Source organism: Lepisosteus platostomus, chromosome 9 (genome assembly GCF_059453375.1).
Source record: "Lepisosteus platostomus isolate fLepPlt1 chromosome 9, fLepPlt1.hap1, whole genome shotgun sequence".
Lineage (NCBI taxonomy): Eukaryota > Metazoa > Chordata > Actinopteri > Semionotiformes > Lepisosteidae > Lepisosteus > Lepisosteus platostomus.
In genome coordinates, this window is record NC_142619.1 from 32,120,393 (window position 1) to 32,138,073 (window position 17,681).

General features: G+C 36.4%; 1 protein-coding gene across 4 annotated transcripts in view; it reads right to left on the reverse strand.

Moving 5' to 3' along the window:
- Window positions 1-17,681, reverse strand: part of ptpro (protein tyrosine phosphatase receptor type O) — a 65,456-nt gene that overhangs the window by 6,987 nt on the left and 40,788 nt on the right. For 2 of the 4 annotated variants that reach the window (XM_088644742.1, XM_088644741.1), the window contains exons 14-24: window positions 14,828-14,966; window positions 11,873-11,993; window positions 7,892-7,960; window positions 6,742-6,825; window positions 5,840-5,875; window positions 4,749-4,830; window positions 3,743-3,833; window positions 3,130-3,206; window positions 2,045-2,179; window positions 1,667-1,789; window positions 285-439 (exon numbers count right to left, since the gene is read on the reverse strand). In XM_088644742.1, coding sequence (XP_088500868.1) covers window positions 285-439; window positions 1,667-1,789; window positions 2,045-2,179; window positions 3,130-3,206; window positions 3,743-3,833; window positions 4,749-4,830; window positions 5,840-5,875; window positions 6,742-6,825; window positions 7,892-7,960; window positions 11,873-11,993; window positions 14,828-14,966 — 1,112 coding nt within the window. The remainder of the gene's footprint in view (window positions 1-284; window positions 440-1,666; window positions 1,790-2,044; window positions 2,180-3,129; window positions 3,207-3,742; window positions 3,834-4,748; window positions 4,831-5,839; window positions 5,876-6,741; window positions 6,826-7,891; window positions 7,961-11,872; window positions 11,994-14,827; window positions 14,967-17,681) is intronic. The other 2 variants (XM_088644744.1, XM_088644743.1) reach the window with 1 other exon arrangement.

Consider the following 17,681-nt stretch of genomic DNA (forward strand, 5'->3'; position numbering starts at 1 on the left):
TACTGCACAACCCATGAATGACAATTTTGGTCAGCGAATGCAGATACAGATGACATTAATACTTTTGAGCTTATAGGCAAAATTGCAAATGTAAAAGTCATAAATATTGAGATTTTACTGTATAACAGTGCTAAATTAAAGTTCCCTAAGGCTGACTGACAAGCGTGCAGTCCTTTTGGTTGCATTAAAGCTTTGCATAATCCAGAAAATGTGCCATATTTCAAAAGACCGATACTGAAACGGCAATGGCTCTCTGCAATTTCATACCTCTAATGTCACCTTACCTGCAGTGCACTATTATGGGTCCTTTACTCCTTGCTGCTCGATGCCTGACAATTTGCACAAACTGCAGAATGCTCTCAGCAGCATTGACTGTTGGAACTCCGTGATCAGGCCAGGATGTATAATTTAAATGCAAGACGTCTTGTGTCTCATCAGCCTGCAGAGAAATCAGGAAATTAATGTAAATAAACATTACTAGTACAATGTATCGTACAGGCACTCTTTTATAAACACTCATCAAAGTAGCATTAGTAGTGATGACTCATTCCATTACTTAATGCACCCTCCTCTTAATATTGTTTTGCTACTACACTCTAGTCTACAATGTATTTATTTGATACCATGCCAGTCTGAAAAGGTTTATTAGATTAAATACTGTACATATCAAACATGAAAAATACAAAATGATATTAAATTTCCAAGAAAAAAACTTAACCATTGTGCTTGCATCCCTTCACATTTTTCCAAAACTTTAAAGAACATTTGCATATTTTAAGGATCTTTTTCTTCATTTTATTTTGGACAAAAAAAAAATGTGCATTGAAGCAATTAGTTTTTTTTTCTTTCAAATCATAAGAGATTCAAAATACTGTTAATGCCCTTCAGTTCAGAAATCCCTTTAGCACCATTCAGTTCTGTGCTGTGAGAGATAACATGATGTGTAAGATTTTAATGAAGAATTTGCTATATACAGTAGTGCATTATTCCAACAAAAACAATTTCTGATAATCATATATGTTATAATCATATACCCTAACTGAGCTGCTCAGATGTACTTAAAGGTGAGTATATTACATACTAAACACTGTATGATAAAATATATTTTTGTATTGTTAAAATAAAAGTAAAACAGACGTAAGAGATAACACTTTTCAGTTATTTTAGTATATTGCAAAACTATATTGTTAATGCTAGATTGCTAGCAATACAAAAAGATTTCTCAATGAGATTATACACTTAGAGTTAATAATATCTACAGTAGTATAAGTGAAAAGTGCTTCACAATTATTTATTTATTTAAACAAACCAGCAAATCACTTAGTGAATCCAAATATTAAATCTTATCTGATTACTTTAATATTCTCTCTGTACACCTCTAGATCTGACTGGCATGCTGCAAAAGGAAAAAGTATTTATAATGGAATACAAAAACATGAGTAAACGTAGGAACATAATATCAATCTTATTAATGTTTTTATTAATAAAAGTCAAGAAGAAATGATTACAGTTTAAAAATCTCAAGAACTATTAGAATTTCCTTCCGTGAGTGACACAGAGCTCTTGGGAGTGCCTGTCTTGGTGTCTCTCAGTTTACCTCACACACTGGCAATCCTGAATTGCCATAAAAACTACAAAGGATCATTGATGTTTAACTAATACTTACATAGCCAAGTCTAAAATTTCTCACAGTCCATTCAGTGGCTTCCTTTTCAGAGGTGATTTCAACAGTGATTTCTCCATAAGTAACAGGTTCCTCTGTAAATGGCCAGTAATGGTCACATTTAACCTGCAACAACAACAATTAACAATACGTATTCATGCCCTTCATAATCTTGTTATAGCCTCCTCAATCACAGACGACAAGGGTCTATCATATTCCTCAGCAGCCATGTCTATTATCAAAAATGTATACTTCTTCATTTGTAGAACACATTTCACAAAACACCAGCTCCCTCAGAATGAGAGTTTGTCCTGCTCACAACAGCTGATCTCAGGGGGTTATCACATACTCTTAAACCTGAAGGAAGATAAAGGGACTTACTCTTCTCCGTTCATTGCACTGTGTCAGCATGACAATGATGTGGGATTTCTGCTGCAGGACCATCTTCCAGAAGTCATTCTTTGTCTCTGGCAGCGGCCCCTGTGTTGCAATATATTCACGTGGAGACCTGTAACCCTGAGAGGGCAAAGCCAGGGAATGGGACAAAAAATTTACTATTTACTGTAACAATGCACCACTAAAGCACAAGATTTGTATATATTCAGCAGGATTTATTGAGGAACAAGCCAACCAGACGAGACCCCTAGGAATATCGGTGCTATACTGTTGATTGCTGGACCATTTTCCCCAAGCCAGAGGGACAACACAAAATATGAGGCAAGGACATTAGATAATGAACAAGGAAATTAGATAATACTCTTGCTCTTGATATTTGAGGGCTACAGTACTAATGTTAGTAATGATACTCATATGAAAATCAATATTTTGTTATACTTTTTACTGGATGAGAAAAACTGACCACATATTATATATTATATATATATAGTGAAAGTGAAAGAGAATAGGTTTACTGTATGTGCCTTCTCTAAAGTTAAATTGAATGATTCCAGATTTCTGTATGAAAACATATTTTGATATTTTATTTATACATATGCTCTACGATACATTGCTCTGTTGCTGCTTGGTGCCTTGCCTATCAGATCTCCCTCTGCATGATAAGTTGTATATCTCTGTAGTATGATATACTGTAGGTGTCTGTTATGGCATTCCCTGGCTTTAAAACCATAATGTCTAAAACAATTTCTAATGTTGTGGTTTTTGTTTTAAGTGAACTTTGTAAGCACTGTGTTTCACTCGTGTCAAAACAAAATGTGTTTTGTTTAAAAACTCTTTCTCTGTTTTTACTCTCAATTATTACAATGACACTATAAGTAAAAAAAATATCAGAAATACTCAGAAAGGAACAGCAGAGGTCAGTATTGTAATAAACAAAACTCCTGTTCTTCCCAGTTAATCAATGGATTTTGAGACTTTCCTAATATAATCGTGCTGTATCTTGTTGTACAATGTTTAGCACAATCTGTCACAGAGGTAAAGAGATAGAACCATATTTCGATGACACTTACTGGTATATAATTTGCATTGATGTAATCGGATCCTTCATCGTTGTGCATTGATATTAGTTTCACTCTGCTAAAGTCATCTGTAAATGAAAGAAAATGTCAGGGAATATTATTACATTTTCAGCACACACCATCAATCTGTTCATAAAACACTTAATGTCACTAAATATGTCCTCCACTGGAGAGCATAAATGCCTAAACATTTGACAAAGAAAAAACGTTATTAAATTCATCCAATACAATTATATCCAATTTTGTAACTCATGTATTTTAACCCAATAATGACCAATAATCTGTTACAAAACTACAAGCAGTATGCTATAGTACTTGTTTCATCTGTGCACTTGAAATACCTAGTTATGGTTAACACATTAATACATCAAATTACAACAGAAGTTTGTACTAAAAATGTTTTCACTAGAATGAATCACAACTTTTTAAATGAATGCAAACTTCAATAAAAATGACTGAAGAAATACTATTGAGAAATTCTATTTTGATAAAGTGGAAGTAGAGTTTAAATTTATGAACACTAAGATTAACATTAATATTGAGAATCACACAATATTCAAGTGAAGTTGAATATTTTTTTGTGAAGTGAGATGTTCCAACTCACATGGCAGGATATTTGTATAGCGGTTTTTTGCTCTGTTCACTGGCAAATCAGCTGCTTCATGGGAGATGTCAAGTCCTACACTTTTGAGATCCTGGGAACAGAAACAGGATACCTGTATCTCACCTTGGAATCAATCACCTGTTTTCCCTTCTAAGATTGTTTTTCTGACATGAGCAGGACAATTATATCTCAATTATATCTTTCCTCAGGCGTAACATTAATCCTTTTATATACAGTACCAAATTCGTGTTTCATTGTCTCCATTTACAGTATATATTGTAATTGGAGGTTTTCAATTAAAGTTACAGTTGGCTTTAATTTTCAAAGACACTTACAAAATTTCAAACTGGAAAAAATGCTCTGAAATGATCCTATTAAAATGTTCAAAAGAAAAATACTAAAACCATAATAACAATAACAAGTAACAACCATAATAAATAATTGTCCTCCGAAATGCATCAAAGTGACATTTTTTCCTCTACAATATTTTTTTAAAACTCACATTGTATTTTCTGTCTTGTTTTTATAAAGCAAACATGTCATATTTGATTCATTGTGATCCAGAAGACAGTTTGGAAAATAATTTAGTTCCATCTCCTGTTCAAGTACATATTGTTACAGAAGAACAAATAGTGGCATTATAAAAGAGTGCCATCATACTTAGAAACAGACCAAAACTAAAAATGTTTTCTTTCACAATAAATGTTTTCTTGATTGGTCTTCTTTCTGCTGTCCTCCCCTTCATTCTTCACACAGCAAGAGCTGGAAATTATTCTGAAGACTTTCTACAAAACCTCTATTCATGCCTTAGTATTCTCGAGCAGTCAGCTGGATTAACAAGGACTTCACCAGGTAAACTTTCTGCTTGATCCTTTATTCCAAAGACATGATGTAATCTGATTTTAACAATATTTCCAATCTACAAACTACGTGTTATCGTTTCCTCCGAGACCATGAGAGGATAAAATTATTTTTCAGTTTTGACTCTTGAAGTTTTTCCTCTTACCTCAAACTGCAGAGAGAATTTGTAAGCAGAGTCCTTGCTCATATCTTTGACATATGCATCAAAATCGTCTAATTGGACAGGGCTAGAGATGGAGATAAGATAATGGTGTTTATTTTCCCTCAGATTTTATAATAAAGCTTTTAGTTTACAGGGTATTCCACAATCATTAAGTGAGAACTAATTTCATTTTTTCATTGCTCTTTGAGGATTTAAATAATGTCACAGGGAATAATAGCATGACTCAAAGTTTAGGAATGTTAAAGATGGGACAACCACTGGCTGAGGATGAGGGAGACAGGAACTTCATACAGAGGAGTTAACTGAAATAGAAACTGGACTGACTGAAGTAGGAATGCAGAACTTTACAATGGTTTACAATTTCCTATTTTTTAGGAAATGATGTCATGGACAATTATGAGATGCAGAGATGAGACACACCTTGGTTGCTATGATCCTTCTTGACCTTTCCTTAAAAACTCTATGAGGTGAAACATTATTTTCGATTTTTTGCTGCTGTCTGAGCATTTAAATAATCTGAATCCATCATCTCAATATATTCAAAACGTTTTATATTAGAGAAACAATAAATACACCAATGCAATTTAAAATACTGCAAAGAAAGTGGTTAATATTACAAGTTCCAACAACATATCAGAAATTGAAAGACTATTTTCTCTAAAAACATCTGTTAGTGGAATGTGCAAAGAAATTTAAACATAAAACCAGCTATGTGTGGAACGTGTTACATCAAGCATCCATTCCATCAAACCATTTTAATTTTTATTCTCTGATTATTTTTTTTAACTTCCATACCAAGTGTTTTCTGCATTTTATATCCGTGGTGAACATTTTTTCTTTTGGCTTTTTGTACTAATTCATCAAATGCTGCAATTAAAACTAGTATTGCATTTTAATGCCAAGCACATTACAATGAAAAGAAAGCAGGACCAATGAGCTCACCATGACTAAAAAAAAAAATTCACTTTGCTTACCCGCCACAAAAAAATTGATAAGACACTGCTAATTCACAAAAAACAGCTATATAAAATTGTCTTCATGAATGCATGAATAAAATTAGATACAAATCTTACTTTGTTAGCTTCTTTTTCTTCAATGCAGTGTTGCCCCTTCAATTAAGAACAGAAGATGATTCTTTAGCCCATCATATGCAGCATGTAATTACTGTATAACCATTTAATGCTTTTGCACTTTAATCACATTTCTTTTAGAATTTACTACAGTAAATATCTATGATGAAGACATACTTGTACACTGTGCTAATAAAGAGACTCCCCATGGGTAGATTGGCAGTCAGTGTCTGTACAAATCAGCCATACCTGGCCAGCGTGAGTCACTGTTCCATATCTGCCTCAATTTGAGAGATTGCACCCTTGAGCACTATATAAATGAGAAGAAGGATCTATGCCAAACACTCTAAACAATGTATGTCTACATTGTAAATGAGGAACTACATCAAGGATAAGAATAAGCACAGAATACACTCCACATGTCAAGAATCAATTCTAGTGGATTATTTGTCTCTGAAGGCTTTTACCCAATATCCCTCTGGTTTGGGAGCTTAACACATTATGTTGCAGCACTATATTACCTGTTCATGGGTAATCGTTGATTATAAATGTGTTTTGACATAATATATCAGTCTGTATCTGAGAAGATTCTTTTCAGAATTAAAAAAAAAGTTACATTGTAATGCCTCACAAGCACCATATGAGGTTAAAGCAAGAGCTCTCACATCCTTATTAGTGTTTTCTTGTTAGTGTTAAAATTCAGCAGCTTGATTTTGTATTTATTGACAACTTACGCAAGCTCAGTGCAGTGCTAAAAGCTTTGTGAATGCTACCGACAGCTCTTGGCAAAGCTAATGTGACCTTAGAGCACACAAGGAAGGAGAGTGACGGGAGATTTTTTTCTTCATAGATCTGTTCCATTAAAATGGCGTGGGTGTCTGGAAGCAAGACAAAGTGCTACTTACCAAGGATTAAAATAAAAAGCCAAAAGATAATCAGTCCAAAGGCAGGATGGTAGAAGTGTAAGGAGGGCAAAAATGCTCCTTCGCCTGAAGAATTAAAAACAGGTACAGGTAGGGACAAAGTTGTGCTCAGTTAGTACTTGTCAATGACAGTGCCCAAGAACAAAGTTAGTTGGTCAATAGTGGTTAATACAAAGACATGCAGCTTGAATGTTGTTGATCTTTTTTCCTAAATTATCTTTCCTCCTTCTTTCCTTATGACATTTTTGGTGTTATTCATTGTGCCTGCAGCACTGCAATAGGATATACTTCGATTAATTCATTTTGTTTACACTGAGAAGTGAAAGGTTTTTCTGAATCTGATGAGTCAAAGCGGACTTACCGCAGAGTTACTCAGCATTCTATCCTACTGCTTCTTTCATTTGTTTATAAATATTTAGGGCTTATGAAAGATGTATGGCAATAAAATATGGCTGTGCACAGAGATAGTGCAACCACAAATTACGGAGGCTTTCATACTGTAAGTGTCTTTCAGTTAACGATAAAGTCTCTCACAAGAACTGAGCGAGTCGAGATCCTTCAGTCTAGCTTTCTTGAGTGTTAACTGAAACAAAGTATAAGACTCTACGTTTTTGGAATTGTAGTTAATCTGTTTATCTTCCCCCCAAAAGAAATTGTAGTTCCACAGCCACTGTGTTCACAGCAATATTGCACCGTATGGCCTCCATACTCTTAGTTTGCTCTGAATATGTGGACACTCCAAGGCATACAGTTTCTCAGTAAAACATCACTGAAATGTAATAAACAAACCACCTCTTGTTCTAAGGAGAAAAAAAGTGCTGGATTTTGTTCCAGCTGTACTCATTACATAATTGAATCCTTAATTAATATAGCAAGTAACTTGATTATAGAATCATATAACCTTTCCAAGTGTTTTTTTTCTCCTCAAAAGTCAGGGAACTCGGGAAACTAAAGAGGGCAAGCTCTAGCATCTCTTAAGAACTGAAAAAAAGTGAATGTGAAGCATATTAGGTTAGTTTAATCTATTTGTGCTTCAGAGCATGGTGAATGGCATGGTCAGAGCAGGCTAATTTTCTAAAAAGAAAAATAAGAATGATAACACGGGTAATATGCATTGGCAACATGTTCCTACCAGTTATAAGGCAGCTTTCCATCTCTTTCAAATGAGGCAAAGTTCACAAACGTTCCAGCACCACACTCTCTGAAAGAAAATTTAGAGATGTTTAGTTTAGTCTTTCAGAAGCAATACAATGGTACCAATGTGCTCGGTTTTTCAAGTTTTAAAACAATAAAATTGTTTTGAAGTTTAGAAGCTTAATTTTAAGAAAGAACGAAACACCCAGACAGTGGGCCAACACCTACAGCTATGTTAACAATACTGTAAAAATATAAGGGGCAAGGTAATAGAAGGGGTATATAATGGGCCCAGGTTAAGGAAAAGTTCATACCCCTTTAACCTTGCCATGATAATATTTGTAGTTCCCAACTATAGCCTGCAAACCAGAAGTGTGCCGTAAATAGCCAGAAGCTGAGGGCCTGATATTGGTTTCAATGAATTGATTGCTTACAGGTGTTTTCCATTGCCCGTGGAGCTTGTGTTTAAAAAGGCAGCAACACCCACAGCTCCAGGTCTTTTGTTTGGAAACAAAGACCAGCGTGTTGTAGATAAACTGAACAAGAAGGAACTTTTTATTTGAAGGATTCACGCTTTGTCATTTAAATGAAAGAGGAACACAGTTTCTTAGTCGAATTGACTACTCTCGAATTGACTACTGTAATGCTCTACTCGCTGGGGTATCTAAATCTACTCTGAACAAACTGCAGTATGTCCAAAATTCAGCAGCCAGAATCCTGACCAGGTCTAGTGCAACTGTTCACATTATTAATATCCTGGAGTCCTTGCACTGGCTTCCGGTCAAATTCCGTGTATACTTTAAAATCCTCATGCTCATCTATAAGGCTCTGTGTGCCTTGGCACCTCAGTACCTGTCTGAACTATTATCGCCCTACTCCCCACCTTGCAACCTTCACTCTTCTAATTCTGGTCTCCTAACTGTCCCCCAAGCCCGTCTACATTGTATGGGTGACAGGGCCTTCTCCTGTTATGCCCCCAAGCTCTGCAACTCTCTCCCCAAGGATATCAGAGAGTCACCTTCTCTAAACTCCTTCAAATCCAGACTCAAAACCCTCTTCTTTAGAAAAGCCTTAACTGGTTCCATTCTTCACCCCTTTGCTTTTCTTAGTACCACCATCCACGGTCTCCTCTATATATTGTAATTGTGTTTTATCTTGTGTATTCTTCTTATTTATTGTTGTTGTCATCCTGTAAAGCGCTTTGAGAAGCCACCTTTAAAGTTGCTATATAAAATAAAGTTTATTATTATTATTATTATTATTATTATTATTATTATTATTATTATTATTATTAGTCAAGTACTGTCACATTGAATCAGGGTATGAGACCAACCTTTCCTATTCATAATTGAATCTGGAATATAAAATAGGAAGGAAAGGAAATAATAAATAAGGAAAGAATGTTGAAATAATGCAAATATCAACACCCAAAAACACCCCATCCTGTAAAATGCTCAAACTCATATGAAATTACCATGTTAGTTTCTACATTCTATCAGCAATACTGTATGTACCCAGGTTCCTCTTTTCAAAGGAAACTGATATGCTGACTTTATATTGTGGATGAACTGGCATTGCATCTTTATCTAGAAGCAAATAGTGGTTATGTTAGGATATTCTTTCATGGTCTGATGCACATGTTTTAGCAAAACTGAGAAAGTATGCACAAATTCCATTGTATTAATGTGTCAACCAAATTCATGTTAGACAACCCTGGGAGTCAAAACTATTGTTAATATACAGTATAATAGAAGTAATTATATTATGGAATACCCCTATATATCAGGTTTTATGGCAAATGTTAGAGCTTGTACAGTAATCATTCATAGGAAAGGAAGAAATGAGACTTGACTTTTAATATGTGAACTCACCAGTTTCATATTTTTTATTGGAATTTATTAAAGTATTAGCTGATGGGAAAAAATGTTCTACCTTACATTGTTCCTGCTATAATACCACAAAATCATTTTTTTTTCAGTAGCAAAAACCATACTGTTTTGTGTCATTGAACCTTTTAAAATACTTAAGTACTGAATGAGAGGCTTTTTAAAAATGTATTCTGTCCATGGGGATTGAAATTACAAAAACTGGTCATATTATATGTGTAAGCACAAAGGCAGTGATCATTGATCATCCACACAATAAATAAACTACCCTGTCAAAATAAAAATAAATATTCATCTATGGTCATGCAGATGCTAGTTCATAAACATGTTGACTGAAACACAACATGTAATGGCTATACAGGATTTGCATTGGCAACAAAAGATTTTCTTTCAGTCTGCATAATCTACCATATTGTATCCATTTTAATATTCAGTCTAAAGCCAGAGAAGAGAAATAAAACATTCAATTTTCTGAACCAGAACAATGTTGAATTCTCCATGGATGGAGATTTATTGGGGTTATATTACCTTTATGACAACGGAGAGAGTCTGAAACACAGCTAGACTGGCCAATATTTGGCCCCAGTTAAAAATGGTTAATTTTCTCTCTCACCACCCTGTCATCAGAAGCTGCAGGCCAGTGTTTACAAGTGTCCTTACAAACTATAGCTTAGTGAATGATTTTCTACCTACCCTCTCTAGCTTCTGTTGTAGTGCACATATTACACTTTAGAGTAAGCAGATAAAGGAAGAAAAAAAGTTAGCAGACTAACTACAGGTGTTGCTCAGATTGATTGCTAATTATTAGTTAGACAATCTGTTTAAATCAATCAATCTGAAGGTTACCAAGGTGTTTAGTGACAGAGGACATTTTTCTGTATCATAGGACACAGGTTCTCCAGCTATCATTACAAGTTGAAAGATCAATGACAGAGGCAATGCTGGCGCAAAGCAAACAGCACAGCACTGAGTGCACAGAGAGAAGTCCTTCTCGGATGTCCTAATGAAAGACATTAGGATGCAAATTGCAGGTTTCTGCTAAGTGACCCTTATTGTGACCCTCATTAACAACCAAGATAAACTGAATCTGTTCTGAGATTCTGAGCAGAGATCTATCATCACCATGAGGCGACATGTCTTGTCAAGCAGTTGTTGCAGTGGAAACATATTTATACATAAGTGCCACTGCAGCATAATAAAAATAAAAATAACAATGAATTCAAATTAAAAACAATTATATATTCAAATTCAAACAAAAAATATATATATACTGGTGGTTTGGCAGGAAAAATACAAATTGAATAGAACTGAGCCTAGTTACAGTATATTGAAGTAACAGCTACAGTATGTATTGCTTCTTTCAGTTATAAACTAGGTTCTTCATAAAGAAAAGAAGCTTTTTAAAATATTTCTTTAGGAAAAGTGGTACCATACAATTATATCTCTTTTTAGTTTTTTTATTCTTTCTATTAAATTGTTAATTTTTTTTGTTGAATTGTGAAAAACTCTTTGTACTTACATTGTTGTCATCTTGTCAAGACTTTAAAAGCTACTTGCAATCTTACATGATTGCTAAAAAGATGAATTATATTCAATATCTACAGTATGAGTGTCTGATGTTTTGTTAAAGGTGAACTGGCTTTTCTAGCTATACAGACTGCACGCCTGCGTTTAGACAGACTGGCTCCAACTAAATAACCACAAATTAAGAAGTTCAAAATACTGTACTTTTTTCAGATCACAAGTGAAAAGAATAAAAAAGTATGAAATTTACTTTAAACAGTATGAAATCCTATTATGTATTCATATATACAACAGAGAGTACCTCATAATAGTTAGACACAGAGAAGAGGCACTTTTTTATACATGTTGTTGAAGGATTCTGTGACAAACTACTCAGTCAATTTGATAAAGCTGATACCCAATTATTTCGAGAAAGATTTCCCAGACTCAATCAGCTACTGGCAACCAAATGAGGAAGATGGACCAAATGGTCTTCTCCCAATTGTACAGTATCTTTCTTATGTTCTGAAATCATAACTTAATCTGACTTGAACTGCACTGTTGCGGCTGGTTGGTTCCCAGACACTCACCTGGCCATCTGAAGGTGCTTCTTCCTGAGCATAATGAGGATGAACAGTAGGAGGCTGATCAGGACAATACTCAGAATGGCCAGGACTGAGATCACTACCACGTTAGGATTCATCTCTGTCACTGCAAAACACAGGACATTGCTGTAGACTGAAAGAAATAAACTGGTCCTGTTCATAAAGAAAAAAAAAACATTTACAATATCCAACATAAAATAGCAGGTACAGTTCATTTTAGTAGAGAAGCCGATCATCTATCAGTAATATTTTCTGTAAGTGTATGGTCTACACATAAATTATTTCATGTTTTAAGTTTTGGGATACTATTGTTTAAATGTAACAGAAAGACTGACCCTTTACTAGCAACAACATTGTGTACATAGTGATGCACAGTGAAAAAAAATCATGACATGTCTTATTTTATTTTCATGACATTCATGATATTTTCATGATCTAAATTTTACATTAATGGCTTGCTAGGATGTACGTCCATTTATTTTAGCACTCATGTAAGTTTGTAAACATGCCAGGCGCTCAGTGCTTTATATTTGAATTCAATTAAAAATCTTCAGAATGAATTGATATAACAATTAATAATGGTAATTAATGCTGAAACAGAGAAGCCATGCCTGGCATGAGTAACGAGGACTGGCTGTTCCTGACATGGGTATCAATCCCCTTTTAGAAGACGTACAACAAAGTGCTTATTATTAGACAAATATCCATTAGCACATAGGGAAATGTGTTTTGCTTTTAAAATATCCATGAAGATATTGTTCAATCTGTTGTAAAAGAAAAACACAGGCTTGACAATCCTCTGACCAGAGGTAAAGACATTCAGAATACATTCACAGGGGACATCCCCCTAGACTTGCAACATCTTTGCTAAACCCCAGAGTCATTATACCTGATTTTCTTTTACAACTTGAGTTCACTTCAAAAATCACCTCACTAAAGAACCAGGAAACTAGCTCTGTGAGGTTTTCTCAGGCTACATTTTACAGGGCAGAAAGTCACCATACCGGCCCAGGACCATCAAATCCATCTACGTTACTTTTTATCATCACTTTTCAGACTATAGTAGCTACAGAACGAGAACTTAAGGGACGCCAAGTCTCTGCAGAATGACTGTAGCACACTGTCTGCATTAAAAATGATCTGCATGCTTAGGTGCTGTAAGAGGACAAGAGGAAGGGTCATCCAGGACAGGTATTTTAGGAACGATCTGCTCACTATACTTGACTTAGACCTGACCAAGATGGCCGCTAAGAGAAACCAGCTGACCCGCAGATGGAAAGGGCTCAGTCTGAAAGACAACGAGACGCAGGTGGGTCTCATCAGGAAACAAAATATATATGCCCCGGAAACAGTGAACCGGCGCGGAAGCCAGTAGGTGAATGCATTTCGGAGAAGAGAGTGGAGTTTGGTTGGAGTGGACAAAGATTTAAGGACAACGGATTTACAGAATAAATAAAGGATAAAGGTATACAGCTTGTGATTTGGACTCGGTGCGGATTTGTTGGATCTTACGAACTTTTGGAACATGGACTGAACAAGGACAGAGAAAACGGATTGCGGACTGGTTTGGAAGACGGCAAACGAAGGAAAAGGAGGAAAACTCACGAAAATAAAAGAAGAGTGTGTGGTGTGAGTACTTTCGTACTTATTACATTTATCTATTCCCCCGGAGACACCACAGTGCCTACAGTGGTAATATTGACAGCTGCAGGACAGAGACAACTGCTGTCTTCTGTGTCACAGAGTATATCTAAAGCAGGAGACAGAAAATTGGTTGGTTTTAAACACCATGATTACCATTTTGTCCTTGACAGATCTGACATCATGTTGAGTGTTATCCAGACCGAGTTATTGCTCAAGACAATCAGTGGACTGGTGGAAATGTGCTGTTGTAGAAAGGAATCAATAGTGCTGGAATTAAAATGGCACGAGAAACAATGCTGAAGACTTGCCCTGGCCAGCCTTTTTTCTGGAGCTGAATCTAAAAGAACATTTGTGGGAGCAACTCACCAGTGTTATCAACTTGAGACAACCAAGCCTATTCAGCTTTCACTACATGATTGGAAATGAGTGGCAGAACATTTCACAGCATTCTGTCCAGGGCTTATCATATCTATGAGTCAACACTGTCAGGACTCTGTTAATGCCTGACCCTAATCTTCCAGTGTTTTAATTTTGACAGTGTGTCATGTTCAGGCAAACATTTTAGTTTTTTAAATGCTTTTGTTGTCACGATTGTAGTCCCTCCCCCTTAAGGGTGCTCCGGCTCTTTCACTTCGGACCTGATTTTGTGCACCCGCCCCTTGTTCCAGCCTCCTTCCAGCCCCCCTTAAAAGCCAAACGCTGACGTTAATCCGGGCTCTGCACTGGTTTCCATATCATGAGAGCCCGGGACCTGGATGCGCCTGGCTCCGTTATGGTTTTAAGTTTCTGTTCCTGTTTCCGTTCCCCCTGCCAGTTCCGATCCGGTTCCCATTTTTAATGGGGAGTCTCGGATGGACCGCCCGGCTTTGGACCTTTTGCCTTTGTCCTGGATTTTGCATTGGACTCTGTTTTGGATCGTTTGCCCCGGACTCACCCCCCCCGACCACCAGCACACCATGGACACGCCCCCCTGTCTTCATCTCCGCTTCCTGCATGCCTTTTTCCCTCGTGTATTCTCACTCAACCCCGGACTGTGTCGTCCGCATAGGGTCCGGAAAGAACGCTTTCGTTACATTTGTGTTAACATCTTCTGTATTTATTATTTAAATCCATCAGACCTCAGTGTTGGTTTTCTTCTGTGCATCACACATGCATAACATAGCATTGATTTTATTTCTGTCAAGTAGGATGAAGGAGGAGAGAGCTGATGATCATTAATGCATACTGAATGTAGACATTGTGTGTGAGAATGCATGATAAGAAGGTTTTATGTGCTTATAAACAGAAGACCTCTACCCCGTGTGGAGACAGCGATGAACGTGGGCTCGCTGGGTGTGTTATGGCTGTAGCTAGTGACGCTGCAGTTATAAGCAGTGGAGGGCAGTAGACTGGATATGGTCACCACATGAGAGTTCACTGTCTGGGCTTCCTTCTCCTGCAAAGAAGATTCAAAGGTGGGTGAAACAAACTAAGATATAGGAACACGACTTGGATTGTCTGATCACATCCTGAGTACATGTTATCAAACTCATTTGGTAGATGTTTATGCATACAAATACCCAATAACATTGAAAGAAACCAACAAAACTAAACAAAACAAGACAAGGTGGGCTTTTTTTTTTTCAGTTTTCAGGGGTCTACTGCAGCATAATGTATTGTCTTATTTCATTTTCTCCTAACTGATGTCCTTAGCATGGCAGGTCTATTTACAGTCACTGCATTTAATAAAAGTAGGGCATCACATATCTGATCAAATGATTGACTGAGCAAACTATTCTCCTATTTCATCAGTCTCAAAAGAATTTGTTTCATATAGCGGAGTCTTTTTGAATCCAGAACGACTGAAAATATTTATCCTCACTGCTGGGCATGGCCTGATTTTAAAGTCCATTGTAGTTTAAGGATTTAAAGTCTTAAAGTATTTTTAATGCATTATTCCCTATTTAATTGCTACTGTGAAATTACTTAGCAATCCACCCAATGAAGAATATATGAATTCCAACACACAAGACAATGTGCTAAAAGTTTAAACAAAATATAGTTTTAAACATTTCAGCATACAATTTTCTTTCTTTTTGTCATTATTGCAGTATAAATGAGATTCACATAGGCATAGTGAAAAGATATTCAACATTCTACAATCATTGTTACAGTTTATAGACCCTTCAAGCGTAATGATGCCATTTTAGGTGAGTTTGTTGATTTATTGTCTCTGTTATGCTTGTTTTAATAATTTATTTTTGGTGATTTTGCATCATAGCCTTCCAGCATAGAAAATGACTTTCTAACTTTGTAGAATGCTTTGGTCTCAAACAACACTTGCACTCAGTCCAGGTCACAACAAAGGTCACAACTTGGACTTATCTAGACCTACCGCAGGTGTCACTTGGCTGTTCTCTTGATCAAGAATTCCCTGTCTAACTCAATTTTCCCTTATGCTCTGTAAGTTTTAGCATCTTTCAATCAATTGAGGAGACTAGTTATATGGATTCTGTTCATCGTCTTGCATTTCTGATGATATTCTGGAAGACTACTGTTTATACCTTAGCTCCTCTTAAAACTGGAACTATCTCCTATACTCACTCTGCACCATGGTATACTGACCAGTTGCATTCAGAGAAGGCTGCTTCCCACAAACTAGAATGCAGGTTGCATCTTTCTGGCTCAAGTGTACATCTTCGGTTTTGAAAGGAGGATTGAATACATGGATTCAATGGAGTCTGCTAGATCCAGCTGTTTCTTCCATATCACTGAAAACAGCCATAACAATCTAGATGCCTATTCTCCACCATCAATTGACAGCTAAAGCTGCTACTACATTACCTGCATCATCGCAACTTTGTAGCACTTTCTTTGAGTTTTTTACTTCCAAGATCGATAACATCTACCATCACATTCTCTCCACTATGCATCTTACTACTACACCACCTCCTTACATGACTAATTTTGCCAGTTCTCCTCTTTCTAGTTTCTAGTTGACACTGAGTGCCTTACAAAACCAAACATGGCTCTGACACCTTAACAATATCCAATCTACCTTTTCTTGCAAAAAGTTTAGAACATGCGGTGGCTAATTAAACAACCAGCTCTTTACAAATAACGTCCTGCAATCTGGTTACAGACAATTACACAGGACAGAAACTGTCCTTGTTAAAGTTACTAATGATTTTATTGTGGCTGTTGATTCCATTTTTCTATCTATCCTTATCCTCCTAGACCTCAGTACTGATTTCAGTACTGTTAATCATGGCATCTTACTTTCTCGTCTTGAGACTGTTTTTAAAATTTCTGCCACTGCTCTTAGCAGGTCTTACCTTACTGATTCCAAACACTTTGTCTCTCTTGGGGGTTTTTGTTCTGAAGTTGGGTTCATTTTGTCTGGTGTTCCTCAGGGCTCAATACTGGGCCCCCTACTATATAGTATGTACATGTTCCCACTTGGTTAGTTAGTAAAATAACATGGTCTGAATGATCATTTCTCTGCTGATGATACTCAAATCTACATCCATTCTATACATGACACTGAAGTAGCTGTTTCTGCACTCTCTGACTGCATCTCTGGCATAAAAACCTTAATGACTCAAAATTTCCTTCATTTAAATTGCAAGTCACGCTTCTCAGCACCTCCCATCAGCTATGTAATGCTACTGCAGTAACCCTATCTGTGGATGGCATTGTACTTGAATTTCAATCTAAAAATCTAATTGACAAATATAGGGGTGATATTTGATCTGTGCTCAGCAATATTGCCAGACTGCGTCCTATGTGGTCTCTGACTGTAGCAGGAAAGCTGGTCAATACAATTGTCTTTTCTATGATTGATTACTGCAACACCTTCTTGCTGGCTTATCTAAATCCATGCTGAACAAACTTACTGTATGTTATGACAATATGTCCAGAATTCGGCAGCCAGGCTCCTGACCAGGTCGAGCACAAGTGATCATGTTACTCCTGTCTTGGGAGTCCTTGCACTGGCTTCCTATCAGGTTTTGTGTAAATTTCAAAATCCTAATGCTCACCTACAGTATAGTTCTACTTGGTTTGGCATCTCAGTTCCTATCTGACTTATTACCTTCCTAGAATTCTATCCCCCAGGATATCAGAAAGTCACCTACCCTGAGCACATTCAAATCCAGAATCAAAACCTCCT